This window comes from Pogona vitticeps, chromosome 2 (genome assembly GCF_051106095.1).
Source record: "Pogona vitticeps strain Pit_001003342236 chromosome 2, PviZW2.1, whole genome shotgun sequence".
Taxonomy (NCBI): domain Eukaryota; kingdom Metazoa; phylum Chordata; class Lepidosauria; order Squamata; family Agamidae; genus Pogona; species Pogona vitticeps.
The window spans coordinates 47108681-47134847 of NC_135784.1; the positions used below are offsets into that span (position 1 = coordinate 47108681).

Here is a 26167-nt window from a genome sequence, read left to right on the forward strand (position 1 = left end):
ATGGACTGGCCTTCAGAAAAGACTGAGGAGAGATATGATAGCACTTCCCCAATACTTCAAATATAGCCATACAGAGGAAGGGGAAGATCTATTCTCAATCATTCCAAAGTGCAAAAAATGTAGTAAGGGGCTTGGAGCTACAGGAAGTCAGATTTCAATTGTTCATCAGAAAAAATGTCCTAACTGTTAGAGCAGTATAATGCTAGAGGTGTTAAAGAGAAAAATAAGATAACCTTCTGTCTGATATAGAGTCATAGAGTTGGAAGAGACCACTGAGGCCATCCAGTCCAATGTCCCACAATGCGGGAACTTACTTTGATTTGGATTCTTGGATTGAGCAGGAAGTTTAACTTACAGGCCCTTTCAAACTCCATTGTTCCATAAAAAGACATGAGTTTTTAGGTAAAACACTTTCATGTCCCAACACATGAAAACAAGTGATCTCACTGGCTATATGAACTTGCTTATTTTGAATTCTGATAAATACATACATGTTCATGCACACTAATACAAAATTTAATACAGAATTTAACATTAAACTTGATCTAGAAAAACACTAACACAGAAAACTGACTAGCCCTTCCTTGAACACAAAGTAATAGAAAATCAAGTTTAATTAAATGTTACTATTTTATTTGTGAAAAAAACTACAAGCAGAATTCATAAATAGACATTTCTATTTAAAGCAGGAAAATGATAAAGTGGCTTCTAATAACAGTCGTGCACATGCCGGTAACAGGAATATATTAACATCTTTTATTTGCTAGACAAAGAGCAGTGTCCAATATAAATTTCCCGAAAACATTTAAGACCTGTGAATTTTTCTGACCAGTTCACAAAACCACCATTGACACTTTTAGCATGAAGATTAAAACAAACCTAACAGGACTGTCAGCTCTAAAGACTTTACAGAGCAGAAACTTCCAAAAGCGTTATACAAGCTGTCTTTCTGGGCAAATGAAAAATATAGCTCGTATAATACATTAACATAAAAATCCACAAGATAAAATTATGTCTTGACATACTTAAACAAGCATTCTCTATTTGTCTCCAAACAAACAAAGCTAAAGAAATAATGTAACCATCTTTACACAGTAAATTAAGGTTACAAGTCATACACAAGAACAGAACTGCTTGCGCATTAAAAACTGTTCAGCTCCATTGTCATATTCTAAATGTTGGCTCTCAATTTTTTTCGGTTACATACAAGCAAAGGTTATTATAGTCGGCAAGTAATAATTTTTCAATAATTTACGCTAACAGTTGTTTAGAAAAAGTAGACTGAAAATGGTATTGATAAGGCAGATGGAAATGTTTCTCAATGAATACAGCTACTGCCAAACTTTAAAATATAAAAACTGACTTTTAACAAGCAAAACTCTTTCAATTAAATTGCCAATCTTAAACCTTTTTCCTTGTAAATTGTTTCCTTTGCATGACTCTTTCAAAATGAGCAAGTCAAGCAAGCTCTTGTGTGTATGGGTGTGCACGTGTGTGTGTGTGTGTGTGTGTGTCTGTGTGTAATGCGTAAAAATCGAAACTTGCTAATGTTAACACTGTGCTTTTTCCTTACCTGCTTTCTGTGCCGCTGGCTACCAAGCATTTTTGGCCTTTCCTCTACACTAGTATTTTAAACATGCTCTTCCACTACAGTATGGCTAACTGAAATGCGGAAAGTGAAGGGAATTTAACTTTTAAAAGATCATGCTTTTTAAAAGGATACGTGTTGTCTTGTCACAATCAACAACTAAAAATGCGGCCCAAGAAAGTTTGAATGCTTAGCTGACAATTTCAGCCAAATGCAGTTTCAGTCACTCCACTTGTGCCAAAGAGAGATGTACATACTTTATTCCAACAAGCTAGTATATGTTACAGAGGCACACATTAGAAAAGAACAAAAAAAGAAAATCCAAAGAGGATGTTGCTGAATTGGTAAGCCAATGAGCAGCTTATTACTGTTAAAGCCTTTATCATCTAACCTAAGGGGCATATTTCATAAGGCAGAACCCACCAACCCCTGCTGCTGCACACTATTTGAATGGCAGCCCACAAAAAGCAACACTAAAATGAAAGCAGCAACAGTGCTTCTGGGCGGTGCTTGCCATTATTAATTAATTTTCTCAACATGCACACTGCTTCCCCAGAGGACCTTATTCTAGCAAGTTACTGATGGAAACGCACCATTTCTATACACAGGTGCACTCCCATTATACATGCCGACAGATTAGGTCTTTGCGGGGAGGGGCCAAATCCACACAGGTCTAATTCACTCTGGTTCATTCATTAAGAAATAAAAGCTGTGCAAATTACACACTTCTGGGATTATGTTCAAAACATCTCTTTAAAAATTACTTTTCTTCTCAAAAAATAAATTATGGCTGACCAATTTACCCTCCCTGAGATCCTTAAAGGAACATTAAAACTTGGAAAAGGAATGTCTTTATAATATTAGACCAATGTTTAAAATGTCGTTTGATGCAGACTATTAAAACTACAGCTAATATTGTATTTCAGAGTTTATGAGAATCAACTGGTTTTCCTTTGGTTCTTTTTTCTTTTTTTAATAAATACTTTTAACAATAAGATTTCAAAAAAAGGATAATTAGCTATAAGAACAATTTAACGAGGAACCCACCATGTTTAGAACTAAACTGCAGCTGCAAAGGCACTGCTCTGCTATTCTACCTCTTTGAGCAGAGTTGCTTTATTCACTTTAGCATAGGTTAAAATTTTAAATTGATATGAAAGGAGCTCATGTTTACTACTATAAACTGATAAAATGCAACAATTTCATTGCCTCCATGCAACAGAAGTAACTACTATTTTTCAGACAAGAGATTAGTACAGTAATTACCTAGCACCAAGTTCTGCCAAATGGCCCTTTAAGAATGAATAACCACATGGTATCCATTTTGATATCAGAAAAAGGATTACTGAAATTACAGCAAAGCACTCTGGGTCGCCTAAAAAAAGCACACACAATGAAAGTCTGAATGATTGTTTTTTAAAACAATGTTCCATCTCTTCATTCTAATGTTTTAAGCAGGATGGATATGCTAGCTAAGTCAAATGGCAACATAATCTACAAGTGGCAGGAAACCTACTGTCAGAATACCTTTCTAGCCAAAAAACCCATGTTACAGGTTATCCCGTCACTCCCTTGCCAGCATCAAACTTCTTTATAACCTTTGTTCCCATAAGCAAGTTATTTTATCTACACATGTCTAACACCAACAACCTCAAACACCTCACCATTGGATGACAGGTTGTTTAAATAGATGATTCCTCTCAGGATATACAATGAGTTCAGTTAAAAAACAAAAGAGCAGTCAGACATGGAACACTTGCATTGAGAACAAGCCACAACAAATCACATAGTACCCTGGTTTTAATAATAGAGGAGGGCAGGGTGCAGGAGAATCTCAATATTAAGGCTTTTGGTTGCCTTCGTTCATAAGAGCTGATAAGACATTCCCCCAAAGATACTCAGATGCTGCCTTCCAAACCAATACAGATAACAGATAATAGAATAGCAGTTGTGAGATAAGAGGTACAGAGACTTGTTATGCAAACTAGGCAACATTAATGTGCACAAATCATGTACATTAATACTAGGCATTCTGAAACCAGTGTGGCTTATGATTTTTAAGATGCACTAACTGCTGTAGGAAAGGATTGGAAATCCATTATTTTCAGATCCTCTACTGGGAATGCAAGTGACCTGGAGCACCTTTTGGATTTCAAAAGAACATAAAATAAGAAAATAGACATCTATCTTTGTCCAGTACTCTTCAGCCAAAGCACAAGTAGAAAGCCAGGTCCTGTTTCTGTCTGAAACTCTAGGAACACTCTGTTCATCTAAGACTGGTTCTAGATCAGTTTCAGCATAATCCAAACGGCATTCATTGTCCCAGATCTTAAACCTGTTCCGCTTCACAGTGTTTCAAGCACCAGCGTTTCCGTGTATTGGTTTCAAATAATCCCATATATATTTCATTTATATATATTTATATTTATATATTTATATATAATTTATATCAAAACTGATAGTACACAGTATAAGTGGAAGAAGAGGGAGAACTGAATTCAAAAGAATATGCTGAAATAACAAGAAGAGAATGATGTCTGTGAATAAATAAAAAACCTCCTATAGCCCTCCCCTCCCACCAGGATCATATTCACTCACCAGAAACAAAACAGTAAAAGTTTTAATGTTCATGGGAAAAATTGTGCACAGCAGATTTATAAAAAAGTTGAGTCAGGAGCACATCCAATTATAAATGATTGTTAGGAAAATCATATAAAATAATGGAATACATAAGTGTCAATAAGTAATTGTCAGGGTGCGAAATTCCTTGGTGGCCAGATGCCCACAGTAAGCCCAACAGTCCTGGTCTCATCAGTTAAGGGGACGATGTCCAAAAGCACAGGAAGAGGAAGAGAAGGAGGAAGTGGCACTGGCAGCTTTCCCAGGACTACAGCCTAGTGGACAGTTGGAATATTTGAATTTCATACCCTGATTTCATAAGTTTCCTACAATTCCATGTGCAATTCTTAGAAAGATTCATCGTTGACTGCAGACATATCGCCCTTTGGCGTAGAGGAACGGGATGAGCCCTTGTCTGTGCTCTCTGAGCCCGAGCTGCTCTGGTTCTGCTGTTCTGATCCTGCACTGGAGGTCACTGTGGATGAAGACGTGGAGGAAGAGCGAGTCTTTTCTTTAAAGTCTGTGATAATTACTGTGACATTCCCCACTGTGACTGCCAGCTGCTGAGCGGTACTTCTGTCCACATTTTTCAGTCTAGGTCTTAAATAATAAAGAAATAAAGAATAATTAGTACAAATAATAGATAAGCCTTCTGTTAAGACATTATTCTCAACTAATCTCCACAGACCAAAGGTGCCAGTCTACTGATTAATGGATCTGTATTAAGCAAAACAACTCCTGTTGTCATCACTCCTGTAGCATTTAACCTTTTGCTCTTTTAAAATACTTAAGTCTAGAAAGGCTGCATGAGTAGCACAGTTCATCTCCACTGACCACATGTGGCTGGGGAATAAATTTTGATAGGCAGAATTTATTCGCTGTTCTGGATAGGCAGAAGTCATTCTCTGTTCTACTCAAGCAGAAAGAACAGCAGTATGACATAGTTACATAGGTATCAAGAAAGCCTCAGGGTTCCTTCCAGAATACAAGGATTTCATGCTTGGAATTTGTCATCTTGTCAAGTGCCCCAAAGCTGTGACTTTCCAATATAAACAACAAGAAGTACATCTGCAAGTGGTATTGCCATTTGCAAGTGGTATCTCTGCTGCTAGAAATACCACAGGCACTGTACAATTTGGCATCTTTTTCCAACTGTTGGAATTTATACAGAGAAGCAACCCAAACTACCCATATAGAAAATTGCTCAAACAGTCCCTTCTGACTAAAGCTACAAAAATGCAAGCTGTAAAACACACACAATCATTATGCATATATGTAGATCTTATTTTGTCTCTATACAAGAAACAGGTTGATAAAGGGAAAAGATATTGCAATTTATAACACAAGCAACAAAACATTGGCTTACATTAACCTGACAGTGCAAAGTATTCATGCAAATACAAAGAAGTGAATATCTTTAAGATGAATGTACGCCAGTAAGTGAAGAACCTCTAGCCAGAGCAGTTTTGGTCTAGTGGAAGATGGAAGTCATTTTAATTTTGTTCACAATCTTGGAAACCTAAACATGTTTTATGATGCCTCCCAAAAAACAGGCAGAACATAATAAATAACTAAAGCAAAAATAAATGGCTACCTTTTAGCAGCAAAAGCATCCACTCGATAGGGAAATAAAGAAACTGAACTTTATGATCAGAACTTAAACAGTTTGTTGGCTCAAGGCAAGAACTGTTAAGCTAGCCGTACTTTCCAAAGTATTACTAGGAGTATTTTGTAGGCTATCCAAAATGCAGATTCCTGTATCATTTTGGTAATTCTGAGACATCCCAAATGTAAGATGCATTAGCAAAGGATACATGGTTGTTTTGACAGTCTTTTCTTGAAAGGAAGCATAGGTTTAGGAACAACCATCCTCTGTACATCTGAAGGAGCACTGAGAATTATCCATTCAGTGCTGAGTCTGAAGGCACTATCAGGCTGTACTAGAAATGAGTGTTTTATGTTTTGTTTTTAATCCTTCACTCCTTCCAGACTGTATCATTTCTTCTGTTAATTTATTTGGTACATTTGTTTGCTTCCAAGGAGATCAAAGTGGTCTGTGTGGTTTCTTCCCACAAGATACAGAAGCAGCTGTGAATGTCACTATGGCCGGTCACTGTAAGTGGGGATCTGCACCACTGTCTTCCCAATCCTAACAGTGATAACCACTAACACCACACTGGTTCTCACAGAACAAGCAAAGCAGCTAGACAACAGGGAAATAAAAGATACACATTTTTATTTAAAATACTTCCAAACTACCCTTCAACAATAACCATAATAAATTATTTTAAACCTAATGCAATACAACAAAAGACTAACATTAGAAAACCATAACAAAATACACCGAATAAGGTCATACTGACAGAGTTCCCAAATTAAAATACCTGGGTAAATAAGAATTTCTTAACCTGGTAATAAAAGGCTGACGCTGTCTAGGGGGGCAGGGTGTAAATCGAAGGAATAAATAAATAAATAAATAAATAAATAAATAAATAAATAAATAAATAAATAAATAAATAAATAAATAAATAAATAAATAAATAAATAAAGTAGGTGCCAGGCATAACTCTTTAGGGAAGACATTCCAAAGCCAGGTCACCACCACTGAGTAAGCCCTCTCCTTGGTGACTATTTAGTGCACTTCTGAAGAGGAAGGCATTTAGAGTAGGGCCTCAGTAGAAGTTCTTAAGACATAGGTAGGCTGGTATGGAAGAGATGCTCTTTCAGACATTTAAGGCCCAAGCCATTTAGAAATTTTAACTGTGAATGCCAGCAACTTGAATTAGGTCTGGAAAGGAACAGGTAACCAGTGCAGTTCTTTTAAGATTGGAATGACATGAACAAGTCTAGCTGTATTAGTTAAAATTTGGCAGATTATTCTGCACTAAAAACATTTTCTGAATGACAATGCCATTGATAATACAGTACATTACAGTAATCCAATCAAAAGTTATCCAAGTATGGATTTCCATGGTAAGACTATCCTGTGCAGGAACATATGATGGGCCATCTGAAGCTAATGAAACATATTCCATGGCATGAGATCACTGGCAGAAGTAGAACCACCACAGAACTGTGCTTCATATAGCAAACACATGGAGCAAATACATCACAATAATTAATGATGGCTGATACCATAAAATGCTGCTGAGAAATCATGGAAAACAAGGCCATCATTCCCAGACTCTCTCCCAGCAAGGTAAATCCATGAAGACTGTTTCTGTGTCAAAAGCACATCTGAACTTGAATTGCAATTTTAGATAATGTATTTCAGTGTGATGGGATGACATCGCCATAGCCTTCTGAAAATATTAACCCAAGACTAGACAGTTGCAACAATCTTCTGTGGCTGTTCTACTACAGTTTTTACAGATCTGCCTCTTTCAAGGTAGTTGGAATCATTCCTCCATTACCTCCTGGGCCCACCAAATCAATACCTGTCATTAGGCATAATCAATGTTCCCTCTAAGTTGTGAGCACACACAGGAGCACGCCTCTGCATCATGCATGGACAACCAAGTGAGTGTATTTGCCCATCTCCTTCCACTTGTGGCTGGAACTCTGCACAGGAGACATAGACATAACTTTCCACATACAACCACTCCTTACTTAATGACTTACATGTTTAGCAACTGCTTGGACTTGCAACCAGTTCTCCAGAGGAGGGATCCCCTTTCTTAGTCTTTGTCTCATTTTGCCACCAAACAAGCCAGTACAAATGCCCAAGCTTCCCAAGTGGGCCCCTTGCCCCTTGTAGCTCTCAAACAAGCCAGGAGCAATGTGGAAGCTTTTACTTTTTTCCCACCAAGCTGGCAACAACGCTGATGCTCTTCTGGCTCTGGCTCCAGCGCCTTCCTGCTTGTGCCTTTAAGCTCCTTGCTTATCAACCAAAGCAAAGCAAAGCAAAGCGTGCTGCTTATATACCGCCCCATAGTGCTCCAAGCACTCTCTGGGTTGTTTACAAGTTGATTATGCAGGCTACACATTGCCCCCCCCCAGCTAGCTGAGTACTCATTTTACCGACCTCGGAAGGATAGAAGGCTGAGTCTACCTTAAGCCAGCTACCTGGGATTGAACCCCGGGTCGTGAGCACAGTTTTGGCTGCAGGAGAGCGATTTAACCACTGTGCCACGAGGCTCAGTATACGTGCTTAATAACTGAGTAGTAAGAACAGAACTTGGCAGTTAAGTGAGGAGGGCCTGAAATGAGTCAAGAACACAGGTGACTAGCTATGCTTTACCAAATACCTTGTCTACAGCCCAAGGCTCCATCTACTGAAGATGATTCCATGCAATCAGACCAGACAATATTTTCGATGCCTCCACAGGAACTGTCTAAATAAGGTGAATTATTTTCACCTTATAGTCCTTGTGAACATGTCAGTGTAGACTTCCAACAATTTTTATACATTTCTTCTAGAATTTAACTGTTTGTGGTCATTACATACACAAATTCTACTATTTGGCTACCTGAAGGTTCAAGAGCAGAACAAAGTAAGTCTGATAATGTGCTCTCACTTGTATTCAGTCACATTTGTGGTAAGAACAGTAAGGCACTTGTGTTCTTATTCACCTGATTCAACTTACTGGTAAAAGTCATACATACATTGGCATCCTTCAGTCTCAAGAGACTATGGTAACATGCTCTGTATCGAGGAGAGCACAAAAGTCAACAAGCCTGATATTCTTACAACACAGGGGGCGACGCCTGTGAGCAGCTTAATAGATCTCATTATTTAAAGTAAGAACAGGCTTTGACAGGAAGACTTGCTATGTCAATGGGAACTCTCCCAAGAAGCACTGTCCAGGACAGAGATGGCCAAAGTAACTTTCAGTCTCTAAGCCAGGGTGTATCCCGAAGAAGCTGCATAGCAATGTATTAATTTCTAAATTACCCCATCAAGGCCGTTAGCCCCTAACCATCCCATCAAAATGGCATCAGCCTTCCAAAGACAACCCATTCTGGGAGACTCCAATGCAGCTGAGATTTCATGTACCAGCTTAGGCTCAGAAACTGAGGGGAGTGAGAGGACTAATCATGTGGGTGGGGCAACTTCCAAAATGTTAATCCCATAATTTTCTTGAACAGGTTTTATGGAGAGGAATTCTTTGATTATCTTCACTCTCCCCTTTGAAATATATTGATGTTGCATGGCACCCAATTCCTCCAACCCCATTAACCCGGACATTTATTTCAAATCAACTTTGCACTGAACAGCAGCAAAAGAGAGTTGATTGTAGAACAATCAGAATCCACTGGATGAGATAGGGATATTTATTTATTTATTTATTTATTTGTTTGTTTGTTTGTTTATTACATTTATAGCCCACCCTTCTAATCATATAGACTACTCTGGGCGAGTAACAACATAGCATATAACAATTTGCAGTTTAAAATGACAATGCATAAACACAATGATCCAAGATGGAAGAAACACAAGAAACAAAAATTCAGACAGTGGATGGAGGGAAGGTTTGCTTGAACAACCAGGTTTTCGATTGGCATTTGAAGATGCCATCTCAGGATGGAGATTGTTCCAGAGATGAGGAGCCACTGCAGAGAAGGCCCAGTTTCTTGTTTTTTTCCTTCTGGGCCTCCCTCAGCGTTAGGCTCCTCAGTCTCACCTCCTGGCTAGATCGGGTGATAGGGGTAGATCTAGGTGGGAGAAGGCGTTCCGTCAGGTAACGAGGCCCTAAACTGTTTAGGGATTTATACGTAAGCATTAAGACTTTGAAATCTATGCGGAACCGAACAGGCAGCCAATGCAAGGCGGCCAGAGTGGGAATAATATGTTGATGTTTCCATACCCCAGTAAGAAGTCTGGCCGCCGCATTCTGCACCATCTGGAGTTTCTGCATAGATCTCAAAGGCAGCCCCACGTAGAGAGCATTGCAGTGGTCTAATCTCAAGATTACGAGCGCATGGGCGAAAGTGGTGAGCGACCCGATATCTAGATAGGGGTGCGGTTGGGCTATCCGCCAGAGATGGAAATAGGCGGTGCAGACCACTGACGCTACCTGGATATCCTTTCCATCATATTTCATAAGAAGTCCAGAGTGCTAAGTAGAATCAAAACTTATCCTTGCTGTCTCCCAGTTCATTTAAGAGTGTTATGAGAAATGATTAGATAAGTAGAGGAGGACTCATCCCTTCGTACAACTCTCAGCTTTACAAGATAGAAAATGCAGGTTTTGGAAAGCTCTCTCATGCCCATAGTTTTCTAAGGCACAACAGATGTAGCATCAGTGGGGAAGCTTTACCTCTGTTGCACTGGCCATCTTGAGACCTGGACTTCACAATATACTTTTGCCCTCAACTTCAATTTTCAGTTCTACTTCTTATCAACATAGACTGTGAGCTCCATATGCCCAAAGCAGTATCTACAAAGATGATCTTGCTTTTCATCTTTCTTTTCACAGTCAATACTACACATCATTCAGTCAGGCTATGATGCTTCAGAAAAGCCAAACACCCATAATTTGTCTCTCCTGATTTGGGTACTGCTTCAAGGATCCCACTGTCCCTACATCAATCCCTGTTCCACGTTACATATGAAAGAGAATGTCAAGCCAGGGTTCAAGCTCAGATTCTGAAATCTCTAATTTGTTTTGCTGCAAGCTTAATTAATAGAGAGGGTAGTAGCAGAAGACGGAAAACTTTGATGTTTTAAGCATTAAAGATATTTAGCAAGTATTTTTCCATAAAGAAATAAAAGCCACAGCCCAAAACAAGAAAGGAAATTAAAATCTCTAAAAATGCAGAACTGAACTCCACTCCCCATGAAGCTGAACAAATCACTTACAGTGCTTGATCGGTTACTCAGTTTAAAAAGGATTATAAACAGAAAGAACATCCAGTGTTCCACAGCACTAAGAATATTTCTGTCCTATTACTGTATAATTGGTAGCAAAGTAAATATACCAGTTTCTCATCAAAGGCAAATGCTTTGGTAGCCCCTCTACCAGCACAGAAAACTGGGGACTAAAAAAACTCAGTATGCCAACAGAAAGAAACCTGTATGTATCCAACCCCCTTTGGCAAAGGTGACCTAATTCTTTACCCAATTTTGGGTAATCCAGGTGTTCTTGGATTGCAACTCCATCCAGCACAGTTGGTGCTGAAGGCTTCTGGGAACTACAATCCAAGAATATCTGGGTTGCCAAAGGTTGGGAACTACTACGTATATAGCATTTTGTCTACATGTTTCATAAAAACAGAATATAAATGACATTAATGGTTCAGAAACTAAAATGACCAAACTGAGACTACTGTACTTGTATATAACATGAGAAGACAACACACACCAGAGGAGACAATACTGGTAGAAAACCCAAAGGCATTAGGAAAAGAAAGTGCTAACTTAAGGTGAATTGATTCAATAATCAATCAATTCTGGTTTGGAAAACCAGAGTAGGGCTGCTAATGGCAGATATTTTGAAATTAATTAATTCATAGGGTCTCCATATTCTGGAAAGACTTAAAGGGACATAAGGCAATAACCTTTTCATGCATCATCCTTATTACAAGAGTAAGAACATTATGCCAGAAGTGGAGGTGAGAGGGGAACATGAAAAGTACCATACAAGATGACCTTATTTCCCTGGCATCTGACAGAGGTCTTTTCCATGTCTATTATTTGTAAGGTAAGGATTTAGTGAATGGACAATAGACACTTTTTTCATGTCAAATATGCATGGCAAGAGAGACCCAGAAGGTCCCATCTGGATATATTTTAAGGATAAACAAAGATAAATATACACACCTCACTTCATAATTTATGTACCCCTTGTGCATTTTGTGCTTGGGTATCTATAAGCAAGAATAGAAAAAGGAATCATCCTTTCCTTCATGATGCCATGCTGAGACACTGAAGAAAGCTGCAGCTAATGCTGTCAATTTCTGTATAAAAGCAAGTGAAACCACCACTATAGCCTCAATGTCAGCTTTCCCCAAGTGGTTGTTGTACAGGAGTAATGGATTGCAGCTCCTAACATTTCCAACAAGGAACAACCATGTTGGTGATCTGGAGAACACCAGATTGGGAAAAGCTGTTCTAACTTCTAAATTTCATCCCCAACTAGCTAAAATGCACTGGAACAGCAACAAGCAGAAGTGTTTTGCTGAACTTCTGATTGTGGCAAAATTGAATGTTAATGGTAAACAAAATGAATGTTCCTCAACTAGACTATTGCACCTTTTTAAAAAAAAAAAAAAAAAAAAAAACAATTTTAATGCTACAACGACCAGGTGGGGAATATTCACTTTGCTTTAGCATTGACCAGAGTGTGGTGTTATAAAAATCAGTTATTTGGGGACTCTGGGAGACAAAGAACCCATCCCACGGGTTGTATATGGTTTACATGTTGTCCACTCCTGGGGTGAATAAACAGTTTTAATCTTGATTGATTATCCAGTGGCTGTCTGAAAGATTACCTGTATATGTCCAAACTAATTCTGGCAATCCTCACTATAACAGTGCTACAGAAAAATAATAACTAAACATGGTTGTTGTGGGTTTTTCGGGCTCTTTGGCTGTGTTCTGAAGGTTGTTCTTCCTAACGTTTCGCCAGTCTCTGTGGCCGGCAACTTCAGAGGACAGCACTCTGTGCTCTCTTTTTTAGGCAGTGTTGGAAGTTGGCCTTGATGTCTTCTGGAAATATCTGCTGGATGAGTGACAAGGTGTCCTTTATCAGTACCTTAGAGAACAGGGATACTACGTCAAAGCTGATCAGTCTGTCCCCAGGGTTGAGTTTTAGGGTGCTGATCTTGCTTATGAAATGTCCTGAATTTATGATTTAGGATGAGGTTTGTCCAATGTGGGTCTGTAGGAGGGTCGCTAGGTGTTTGGCTAATTCATATGTTGGAGAGCTGATGGCACTTACAATGGGCCTGAGTAGGATTGAGTCCTTGGGATTTGGGGGAGTCCGTATAGTCTTGGTAGGAGAGCTTCTGTCTTGCAGATTTGTTGAAGGGCGTTGGGGTGCAGGGAGGAACTCCTGATCAGCATGTTTGTTTGTTTTGTGATTTTGTTGGTTGGGTCCCGTTTCAGTTTTCTGTAGGTGATGGGGTCTACAAGTTCTCTGATTTTGTCCTTGTATTCTTCTGTTTCCATGATTACTGTGGCATTGCCTTTGTCTGCTGGCAGGATGATGATGTCCAGGTCTGAGTTCAGGAACTTGATGGCATTTCTCTCCTTTCTTGTTATGTTGCTTTTGGGGGGTTCTGCTTTCCGTAGGATCCTAGTCACTTCCCCTCTTATTTCCTCTGCTTTTTCTTCTAGAAGATTATATAATGCTGATTCCACGTAGGCAATTATGTCTTCCACAGGAATTTTACTGGGTGTAACTGCAAAATTTCCTCCTTTGCTTAAGACTGAGGAGAGAGTTGGCATCCCGATACGTTGATAATGATTCATGTGGTGTCTAGTGTAGGTTTCTGTTGGCTTGTTTGGCCTTTGTTGAATTTCTGTTTTTGTCTGGCTGTGTGGTTCATCATTTCTTTTTCCATCTTTTTGTAAGAGAGGATATCAATCTTGTCCCAATCTTGACTTCTCATTTTTTGGCTAATAGTGATGTGTAGGCCTAGTAGTTCTTTGTCTGTGGACTCCAGTTTTTTGCGGGTTGTGTGGATTCTTTCCTGTAGGAGGGCATGTTCCAGGCGGTCGTAGATGCGGGTGGCCTGTGGGGAAATGATGGTTCTTTTTGTCCTTTTTGTCCTGAGGAAGGCTGGTATGGTTTTTGTGTCTCTGGAGCGTAGTAGAAATGTTAAGGAACGTAAACATCGTCATTTAGTTGTGTCCGACTCTTCGTGACCCCATGGACCAGAGCACGCCAGGCCCTTCTGTCTTCCACTGCCTCCCACAGTTTTGTCAAATTCATGTTGGTTGCTTTGATGACATTGTCCAACCATCTCATCCTCTGTCGTCCCCTTCTCCTCCTGCCTTCACACTTTCCTAACATCAGGGTCTTTTCCATGGAGATTTCTTTTCTCATGAGATGGCCAAAGTACTGGAGCCTCAGCTTCAGAATCTGTCCTTCCAGTGAGCACTCAGGGAATAGGTGTGCTCTTTTGCTTCTGAGTGTTTCCAGTCTCCGGGTCTGTCTGACTGTTTCCTCCCCGTAGAGGTGTTCAATGTATTCGCTGAAGATGCCAGCCACAGAGACTGGTGAAACGTTAGGAAGAACAACCTTCAGAACATGGCCAAAGAGCCCGAAAAACCCACAACAACTATTAGATCCCGGCCGTGAAAGCCTTCGCGAATACAATAACTAAACAGTTTACTATGAGATGCTTTACAGCTCCATTTATTCCATTTTTCAGAATAAAAAAGGCCTGGTGAACACTTTCAAATGGCAAGATTAATAAAAAACATCTGAGACACTGGAGGGAAGGACAAATGGTCACCACTGGGTCAAGCCCGCCCTCTGGACAACAAATCAAGATGGTGAGCTACATGAACTGCAACAGGATGACTTTCCGGGGGCGGGGGAGGGGAACAGACCCTTCTGAATTCCAGAGCCCATAAGCCCACAATCAGAGTTCATTAACTTAAAAGTTACCTTGAGGTGTGATTTGAGTCACTTGTCTTTGTTGTTGTATTCCCAGACTGTATGCTATTTGCTTCACTTGGAGGGTCTTTTACAATATCTGACTTTGGCCTGAAAGTAAGAGAAACAAAAAGGAAATTTAATGCTAAGATCCATTGTAATGTCATTAACATAAATTCTGAATGTACAGTAATTGGCAACCTACTGGTTTTAAATCCAAATATATACAAACAAAAGAAAGAAAGGAAGGAAGGAAGAAAAAGAAAGAAAGATTGTGTGTTTAAAACAGCTCTTGCACTCCATAAATCAAGCCACAGGTTGAACGAAACAATAATTTCTAATCCTAATCGTTTCACAAAGTATGAGTGTGTTTCCCCTTCCCTTTCTGGGACAAGTTAAAAAGATAAAAATATAAACTTGGGGCAATAGCATGGAAGAAGCCATGTCAAATGAGTTAAGAAATGGTGGTGGCTTTGGAAGTGGGGAAGAGAATGACTGAGGATTCAGAGAGATTAGGAGTGTCTGGAAATGTCTGAGGTATGCTTGGGCCTGGTCAAAATTTCAAGGGTAGGTAAACAAGAGTGTAGGTAGCTATGGAATACAGATACACATTAGATTAGATCATTTGCATTGGGATATAGAATTGGAATGTTTAGCAGTGACTAATTTCAATAAGTGGTCCAGAAACATACTTAGTCTTCTTGTTGGTACTCTTCTTTATAACACTTTGACTAATTTCTTTTTCTTTGTCTGGTTTTTTCTCTTCCTGCTTTTCCACCTTTTCTTTCTTCTCCTTTTTAGGAGGTGGTGGGGTAGCATATTGCTGAGCAACTTGTTGTGCAACAAGCTGAGAATTTATCCTAGGTTTCCTATGAAGTGAGAAGAAATAAAGAAAAGGGATACTTATTGTCAGTGACTATTCACACAGATGGGTGACTGGAGCCAAAGCATCAATAAAACAAACATTTCATCAAATCACGGAATGTTTGGTCTTAACTATCCAGTGTGTTATGTCCAAAAAATTAAAGTGGCACATTAACACAAATGTTAAGATTATAGTTCATAGCACTCAAGCCCTTTTTGAATATTCTTTATGTGCAAGACTGGGGATTCTAATGTTTCCTTATTTTAGATAATCCCCACTTTTCACAAATGAACTTCACAGAACAAAATCCTGCATATTACTGCATTGAAGCACAAGTTGAATTTGGCAAACAGTATTAATATGTAAGGACATTAGCTTTCATGATTTCTGCTTTCATGATTTCTATATGTCAGAGGTATTTTTAGCCATCATAATTACAAAAAGAACGGTATATTAAAAGTCTGCATATAAAAATGTGCTATACTAACCACTGAAGGCAAACAGATAACATTCCCTCTGTCTACCCTCTGACACTCTATGCCACCTGATAGCTTTCAGCCTGGTTGTATTGTTTCATTAAATGGATACTGCGAAATTGTTAACTATAGAAAACAGAGTTAGTAATGGCTCATTCAACTATAAATATTCAGAATAAATCCTTCCTTCCTAAACCTACAGCCCTCACAATTACAAGAGAGAGACTGTCAATTAGACCAAAGCTAAAACAAATGGTACATTCAGTGTGTCATCATTAGCAGTCATGTCTCTGCCATCCTCCAACTGACACTGTTTCTCATCACTCTTTCGTGCAAACTTCACAATAACATATTGACATATAAACCTAAAAGGGCAACAAGAACCCAGAAGACATAACTCAAGCCAACATTAGCCAGTCACATAGCTGCTATGTGGCATGTAGCTAATTTTATTGCAGAAGTGAGTACTGTAATCTATGGCTCACAGAGTCTTTGGATCTGGCCCACAGCCTCCTTCCAGAAAAAAGATCCTATTCACATTGCAGATGTAAAGGTTAATCCAACAGGTCCAATTTAGTATCTGGGAATACTTATAAGTGATGTGGATTCTGCTGCAGACATTAGTAATTCCAGCAGGTGATGGACTAGTGTTTATCACTGTCACAATGCATTTTAAGAGCACAAAACTGATGTGGTCATTAGAACAAACCTTCTCAAGGAAATGAGACAGCAAGACCATAACTCACATTCTTTAATCTATAGGACTCCTTAGATCTGTACTTGATATAATGTAATAAATATAATAAGCAAATAAATTTATGTTAAAGACTCAAAATTATTATACTGTATAGTTGATGCTAACCCTAAGACTATCAGTATTTGTCATGGCTATAACTGTTCTATCTTCTTCCACATTACTACATTTGGGGTTTGAAGAATTAATTTTCATCTGAAACATGATTTTATTGCAAACTATCCCAACTGACATTTATTACTTCACTATATTTAAATACATATTTATTTTATTTAAATAATCTTTGTAGGAACACCTGAGTTCATATTTGCTTTGTGTGGTCCTCAACCTTTTATCAGGTGAAAACTACTGCTTTCCTTCTGCATCTGCTTGCTCCCAAGACCCCCCTAGTAATATAAAAATATCAACATATCTAATGGGAATATATTTAATGTACAAGTGTATCTTTCTCTAAATAATCATAATTGTACTTCTGATTCAATTATATAAATAAAGCAGTAGTGTAAAAGGAAGGTATCAAATTACTTGGGGGGGGGGAAACGTTCCTAAAAACGTTAGGAACATTTAAGAAGGGACCCTACTCCCTTCAAACAGTCCAGTAAGAGTGAGTTCATTAGACAGAAGAGACCACAGAGACAAAGAGTGCTGGCCACTTGTCGGGGTGGGGGTGGCAGGGAAAAATGGGAGGGAGGAATATGTAATGCAGTGACTAGAAAATGAGAACAGAGGAAGAGAAACATAAATATTAAACACTAGAGAGAGTCATGTTGTCTTGACGACTTCATATAGATAAGCTGGTTTATATGTCCCCATAGTAATTAATAGTTGTAATTTATTATTTTAATGTTATTTGTCACATGTTATTGTAGTCTCATATGTATCTGCAGATTCAGCAGCCCTCCAGAATACTTCAGTGTTGTAATCTTATAGCAACATGAAGAGACAGGCTGAAAAAGTGTAGCATACAGCAGTTAACAACAGTGTAGTTCACTGTTAATACCACAGAAACTCAGAATACTGGAGTTGCTGCTGGGGCTGCTTTGAATTCCTAACTAATAATTCTTCACGTATCTGGAGACAGAAGCAAAAATAAAGACTACCTCTTAGTTTAAGTAAAGAAAAATCTCACACTCCACCCACTTGCAGTCACAACATCAGGTCATTCCCATATAACTTGTATACACTCAACTTATTGCTTTCATGTCCAGTGTTCAGGCTGTAAATGCCATCACTTATGGTGATGGTATTTACAGGATAGGACAAACAGCCAGAATAGGATAAATAAACACACTCACAAGTGTATGGTATTTGGAAGCTTGGGGAGGGGACCCTGAGGCTTGGAAAAGTACAAAATCTCTCAACCAGAAAGATAGAGTGAGGACTGAATTATGGTGACTAGAAGGAAGGAGAATAGAGTGTCTGGAAGTTTGAACAAGGAGTCCTCTCTCATTTATCAGCTACAGTGTTGCCACCTGATCACAGAGAAAGTTTATGGATTTTAATGACTGACAAAACAAAAAAATGCAAGACATGCTTGCTCTGTGCGATCACATTATACCTCATTTTTGCATGATGGATTGGTTATGTATGGCCAGGGAGAGACTAGTAAATGCTACTGTGAAACAGTAATATCTGAGGACATATTTACAAGCACCATTTAATCTTTTACAAGCAGCTACATAAAATACTACCTTAACTTACTCCAACATATAAAAGGCAATTCCACCTGCATCTACTTTTGAACAAATTTGGTGATTTTTTAAAATTTGTTTCCATCTCTATATTTCGCACAATGTATTTGCTAGCATTATCACCCACCTTGCATTAAAAACATTACGCCTTTCTGCAGTCATAGTCAATACTCTTGTTCTATACTGAATCAAATTCTGAATACTTCCCCACAAAAAAAAACTTACCAGCAGGTTCTGAGGACTATCTTATTAGTAGTAGTATTTCTAGAATTACAGTGGTGCCTCGCATTACGACGCTAATTCGTTCCAGCGAAATCGCTATAGAATGAAAATGTCATAAAGCGAAATTAAAAAGCCCATAGAAACGCATTAAAACCCATTTAATGCATTCTGATGGGCTGGAAACTCACCGTCCAGCGAAGATCCTCCATAGGGCAGCCATTTTCACTGCCTGTGCAGCGAGGAATCCGTCCCTGAAAACAGCGGGGGGCTATTTTGTTTACCCAGCGGCCATTTTGGAACCACCGATCAGCTGTTCTAAAATCATCGTTTTGCAAAAAATCGGTTCCCGAAGCAGGGAACCGATCATTGCAAAGCAAAATTCCCCCATAGGAAACATCGTAAAGCGATTGCAAAAGCAATCGCAAAAAGTTCGTCGTAATGTGGTTTCGTCATTAAATGGAGCGATCGTAAAGCGAGGCACCACTGTATATTAAATTAGGCTGGTAGAAAAATACATAGATCACTATCTTGGGCTCTAATACCAGTAAGACTTACTATTTGTATAGCATTTCCAACTGCTCAAAGCAATTTTGATGAATTAGCAAGTGGTAATATTTCAACAACCTTGTAAATTAAATCAGCATAATTACTGCCACATTTCAGATGCAGACAGGACTGCAATAAAGAGACACTGACTTCCTTAAGCTACCAACTGAATTCATGGCATATGAGAAATCTAAACTATCAACATCTAAATCTGCAGCCAAGCATCTTAGTAACTACATTAGCTACCATATACTTCTAGATTTTAAATCTACTCTGCCAGTTCTTCACTAAGGATTATACTTCAGCACAGCTCTCTCTGTTTTAGCCTCAGCTTTTCCAGATCACTCACTCCATCCAGCCTTTCATCAATAGCAGCACATGATAGATCCTGTAATATATTATCCTCTTTTTTAAAGGCAAACTCTCTTCAGATAGATCTATTCAAGTGTTACACACTCAGATATTGTGAACATTCTTAGAGAATAGTGTCTAGCTTTGCCTTCTATCATTGCTTGTGCCATACTTTCAGATTGGAGTCTGAAAAGTAAGTAGTTTCTGCTCACATTTGGGCTCTTCGTGCAAACAAGAACCTAGACTTTCCAGGATTTTTGCTTGCAAGGGAATCTTACAACAAGCAAGAAACTCTCTTCAGACTTAAGTGGCACTGAAAGCATGAAGAAAGCAACAACAAACCAGAGACATGATCACAATACCAGACTGTAGAACTGAAGCTAGATCGAAAACATCCGCACATTTCGAAGCCCTGTTTTGATTAGCGTGCAGGGGAGGGGGGGTGTCTTACAAACCATCCACATCATATGCCAAAAAGCAAAAGCATTTGTTGTTTAGTCATTAAGTCGTGTCTGACTCTTCATGACCCCCATGGACCCGCCCGGAGTTTGGTCAAATTCATGTTGGTAGCTTTGATGACAATATCCATCCATCTCATCCTCTGTCGTTCTCTTCTCCTCTTGCCCTCACACTTCTCTTCTCTTGAGATGGCCAAAGTATTGGAGCCTCAGCTTCAGGATCTGTCCTTCAGGATCTGTCCTTCCAGTAAGCACTCAGGGTTGATTTCCTTCAGAATGGATAGGTTTGTTTTCCTTGCAGTCCAGGGGACTCTCAAGAGCCTCCTCCAGCACCACAATTCAAAAGCATCAATTCTTCGGCAGTCATCCTTCTTTATGGTCCAGCTCTCACTTCCATACATCACTACTGGAAAAACCATAGCTTTGACTATGCGGACCTTTGTTGGCAAGGTGATGTCTCTGCTTTTTAAGATGCTGTCTAGCAAAAAGCATAATTCCTAGTAAATCCAATAAATTAATTTTAGACACTGAACTAAACAAAATGCTTCCTGTCTGTCTCTCTCTGTCCATCCCAGTCCACCTTTCTTAAACTGCAATTATAATCGGATTCAAGGAGAAATTCCTTGCACAAATCATCCAATAAAAAGGCTGGACCACAAGAATATAGCAAGGATCATTTAGCGTATAGGAAAAGAATGTCTAAACATACAATTCTTGTTGCGCATCTTAGAATGGAACTTCCCACCTTCACCATAAACCATTTGGTAATGCCTTGCCCAAAAAAAGAACACTGGAGACTGTGCGATAACTGTTTGGTATAGTCAGATTCAAGGAGGGCTTTCTTCTTCTACTTTTATTCAATTGCCATTTGGTAAGGGGAGATCATAGGGAAGGAGATAGAATAAAAATCAAAGCACTTCAAAATGCAAAACAAAGAGCAGGCTTTGGACTTCCAGATTGGTTTTTATATTATAAAGCCTGTGCTCTAATTTGGATAAAGGAATCGATGGTTTTAGAAAATGACAGCATATTAAACTAGAAGGACATGATTTAAATCTAGGATGGCACTCCTTCCTATGGTATCAAAAGGCAAAAGACAATAAACAATTTAAGAACCATCTGATAAGGAAAACTTTGAACTGGGTATGGACTAAGATCTGGGAAGAAAATTACCAAAAAGTTCCTAAATGGGTCTCATCAATGGAAACATTTACTGTACAGAACATTAATAGAAAGAAGAAGCTCTTGAGATATAGAGATTTGTTAAAAGAGGACTTAGGTATGAAATCAAGGAAAGAACAAGGTATAATACTTGATTGGTAGACAAAAACACAAACAGATTCAAGATATACAAGAGATAAAGCAAGTAGGCTTTTGTAAGGAACCGATACCATTGGATAAGATACTTCTGAATGTAAAGGAAAAACTGATTAAAATATTATATAATTATTTACTCGAATTAAAAATGCAAGATGAAATGGTTAAAGAATGCATGATAAAATAGGCCCAAAATGTGGGCCACAATGTTAACTTAAAGTCATGGTCACAAATATGGTAAGGTAATATTATGCTAACAAACGCAATTAATTACAAAGAAAACATGTATAAGATGCTCTATAGATGGTATATGACACCTGAAAAATTATCGAAAATGTTTCAAAGTACCTCTAACATGTTGGAAATGCAAATCAAAAGAATGTAGTTTTTATTGTATGTGGTGGACTTGTAGGGAAGCTAAGCGCTTTTGGAAACTGGTCCATGAGTTTTTACAAAAAATCTTATCCTCTATAATTCCATATGAACCTGAACTGTTTTTGTTGAATATAATACCAGACTCAATAGAAAAAAAAAGATATTTGATCATACATGTAACTACAGCATGGATGCTGATGTCCAGAAGAAGCACGGGAGGCTCCAGCATCAGTCCCAAGGCCAAATCAGTTAGCTCAGAAAGGGAGATGGCTGAGCAGTGCGGTGGGCAATATACCAACAGAATCCCTATTCTTTCCCAGGCACTTACTTTCAAGTATACACACTCAATCCCTGAAAACCACGGCACAGGAAAACTAGTGAAGTGAATTGAATCACAGGAGACTAGTGTTAACTCCACCTTCTTGCCCACCAGAGAATCTAGGTGGGCAGAGCTGAGAGACATCAACTCCCCGTTTCATCCAACTAGGTCTCTAATAATACAGTCAAAGTTGGCATGTTCACCATGGGCAGTTGTTTTTCCTTTCACCAACCTTTCCTTCATCAGCAGCACTTTCAACTCAGGTGGATTTTCACAAAGGCTATCCAGGCTGTCTGAGCTGGAAGACAAGTTGGGGGTCCTGTTTCTTCTTTCTCTTCTTACACCCCCGCCCGCTACTCTTTGGCCCCACTCAACACCTTCCCTTTTTGATTACATCTCTCTTGTATTTTTTCTTTAGATTTTCTAAATGTTTCCTCAGCTGTGAAAACATGAATACATATAGCCACAGATGTAAAAAAAAAAGTGGAGAAATGTTTATATGTAACAGCATACACACAGAAATCAGACCTTATGTAAGGCCTACGCATCTCTATAGATAATGGGAAATTACCTAAGTGAACTCATAATTGCAGGTCAGGGAAAGCACTGGTAGAACAGTATTGATATGAGAGGAATTCTTCTCATTCAACATTTTGTTCATCATAAAATGAATCTATTCATGTTCTAAAGTATTAAATACATTCAGCTTCAGAGCACATGTTTACAAATCTGGAAAATTCTGGCACTCAGCTGAGAGCATAAAATACCATCAAGTAGCATTTAATTATAGCAAATGGTGACCTGTAATTACACCTTTTATAAAAGGGAAAGAGCTGCCAAAGTGCTAGATATGAACATTTAGGGCATGCTTCATTTCCACTAAAAAACAAGCACAGTCTATTGACATGAAGAATTTGGACTGCTTTCCTTAAATCCTATACTCAATATGAAGTAATTTACCGTAATCTGACTGTGTACTACAGAACTGAAAATATCAGCTTGGACAGATTCATACTCATCACAGACGTATCTTTTAACCCTGAGCAAATTACAATGTTTTGACCCACTGCAGCTAAAACTAGTTTGTTTTCAGAAAAAATAAACAGAGGAGTGTCATCATGATTTTAATACTATTTATTTCAAATATTGTGCATCAGTCTATATTAACTTCAACACTTTCACTAAATAGGACAGACTACCGTGCTACGCAATGTCATGTTAAGTTCTGCTTGTATCTGACAATGAACCAACTAACGTGGCAAAAAAAGGGGGAACAATTCTTATCATATGATTCCAGCGTACACCAGATAGTGTTGTATAGTGCAGGAATTATTGATCATGATTGTATCTCATCTGCCATTTTATGCCCAGCATTTTGTTTAAAGAAACAAACTTATATGTAACCATGGTTCTTCAAGTGGACCTCTGTGAATTCACACAAATGGGTTCAGTCTGCACTTGCGCTGGACACCTCGAAATATTCTAGAGCTTTAAAAGTAACAAAAGTTGAACGTTGCCCCTTATAGCGCATGCTCCACCCTCCCTATGCCTCAGTTCCATTTTATCCACCACTAATCAAGCTCTGAACTTCATAAAGCTAATAAAAAGTGATGGACAGTGGGGAAGCTGGGCGGGATGTGTGAATTCACAGAGGTCCACTTGAAGAACATGGTTACAGGTAAGTAACCTCTCTTTTTTCTATGTGGCCTCTGTGAATATACACAAATGGGTGACTAGCAAGCTCAGTTACCGGATGGAGGGATGTCACGCCAACAATGAAGTAAGAAGTGCTCTCCCGAAACTCGCTTCCTTTTTGGCCCTGACGTCCAAACGACAATGTGAGACAAATGTCAATGAAGTGGACCATGTGGCTGCTCAAAAATGTCTGCAATGTCCACACCACGTAACAGGGCAGTGGAAGTAGCTGAGTGTCCTTTCAATGAATCAAGTGGGGCTTTACCTGCCAGTTCATATGCCAGGTCAATAGTGGACACAATCCATCTGGAAATAGTTTGAGAAGACACAGGAGAGCCTTTATGCGAACCGTGGTAGCAAACAAATAACTTGGGAGAGGTATGGAAGTCCTTAGTTCTTGACTTACAAAAGGCCAAGGCACGACACACATCTAAACAATGGAGCATACACTTAACTTACGACGAAGGATTTGGAAATACCATTGGTAAGATTAAAGATTTGTTAACATAGAAGCTGGACGCAACTTTAGGAAGGAAGGAGATGTCAGGGTAGAGAATCATTTTGTCCTTGAAAAATTGTAAGTAGGGCGCATCAACCCAAAGGGTAGCTAATTCACTTGCTTTTCTTTCTGAAGTGATTGCAACTAAGAACAGTGTTTTGAAAGATAATAAGTGAAGATCAGATGAAGCCATGGGCTCAAAGGATGGACGGGTAAGGGCATGCAAAACTATGTGTAATGACCACTGTGGTAATGGAGGTCTAGCAGGTGGATGAAGATTGCGAAAACCCTTTAAGAATAGCTTTAGTGTAGGGTGTGAAAATAAACATGATGATTCTGAGCCAAAGGGTTGGTAAGATATAATTGCTGAGATATAAACTTTTAACGTGGAGAAAGCTAAACTTTGATCAAACAAATATCATAAGTATTTGAGAAGGGTATCCAGGTATATTGGTAGAGGTTGTAGGTTCCTCAAATGAGCAAAGTGTATAAATTTTTTTCCATTTGTAAGAATACAGAAGCTTGGTAGATGGTTTCCTAGCTTTGTCTAGGACTTCCCTAAACATGGAAGAATTCTCCACGCTGTCAGATCTAGGGAGTCCAAATCTGGGTGGCAAATTTTGCCTGCATTCTGTGTGAGCAGATGTGGCAGCGGTGGTAGTTTGAAGAAATTGGTTGCCATAATCTTGAACGTTGTAAACCATGGCTGTCGAGGCCACCACGGTGCTATGAAGATGACGTTGGCTTTTACTTGATGAATTTTTACCAACATCCTTTGAATGAGCAGAATTGGGGGGGCGGAGCAGGTAGAGGAGGTTGGTTGTCTACTATACCATTCCTCAATGATGCTTTCCCCCCCTGCCTGCTCTGGAGCAGAACATGTTGCATTTGGCATTGTGTGGAGTAGCAAACATGTCCATCACTGGACATCCCCACCTTTTGCAGATCATCAGGAATGTTCGAGTGTCTAGTTCCCATTCATGTGTCTGCCATGAGTATGGTAGTGATTTTCTATTCTGTGAGTAACCTGCATGGATGTGGTGGGTAAGGACCAAGATTCTTGATGAGGTATATCAGTGCAGGGATAAAGGCAAGGCTGAGAGGACTAGTCCTTTCCTGATTGATGTCATCAAACACCAAGCCTGCTTAGGTGGAGGCAGCTGTTCTATGTCCAACTGCAGTCCAACTTTGCCATTCTTGACACCATTTGTGTGTGAGGAGAAATCTTCAGAAGGAGAAGATGGGTGAAGATCTGCAGAGTGAGATTCAGGAATTCGACCATCAATAGGAGATTCCTCTGAAGCTTCTGAAAAAGTTTCCTGCTATATTTCAGATGCAGACATAGTAAAAGAATTATCTTGAAGAGAAAGAGATTGTGAAAGTGGTACACATTGTTTTTTATGCACCTGCTTGTGCACTGCGTCTTAGACGATTGCTGCACAGTCGTCGAATTAGAATGAGTTTGGGAGACCACTGGAGCAGGAAGATGCCAACCGCTGACGGGTTTCTTTACCTTTGCCATGGTGTTTCGATGGCTTGGGTATTGCATGGTATGTCTCATAGTATACTCAACACTAATGTCTAGGCGGAGACTGGGAGGAAGAGGAGGAGGCATAAACATATCATAGCCTCTTACAGGTATGATGGTCCTCGAGATCAGAATATTCATCAATCTCCTCTTCCGCATCTCGATGCCGGTGACAGTACCGTTTTCGCTTGACTTCAACATATACAGGGTCCTTGCAAGCCGATTTGTCTCGACACCGAGACGAATGGGACAACAGAACAACCTTTCAATGAGAGGAACAATGTCAATCAGGAGAAATATGCTTTCTCTTTGATGTT

At 39.2% G+C, this 26167-nt stretch overlaps 1 protein-coding gene across 2 annotated transcripts in view; it reads right to left on the bottom strand.

Annotated features, from left to right (window-relative positions):
* Positions 1-611: 611 nt before the first annotated feature.
* Positions 612-26167, bottom strand: part of RYBP (RING1 and YY1 binding protein) — a 92735-nt gene continuing 67179 nt past the window's right edge. For both annotated transcript variants that reach the window (XM_072989432.2, XM_020791042.3), the window contains exons 3-5: positions 15447-15623; positions 14767-14865; positions 612-4807 (exon numbers count right to left, since the gene is read on the bottom strand). In XM_072989432.2, coding sequence (XP_072845533.2) covers positions 4555-4807; positions 14767-14865; positions 15447-15623 — 529 coding nt within the window. In that variant the 3' untranslated portion in view covers positions 612-4554. The remainder of the gene's footprint in view (positions 4808-14766; positions 14866-15446; positions 15624-26167) is intronic.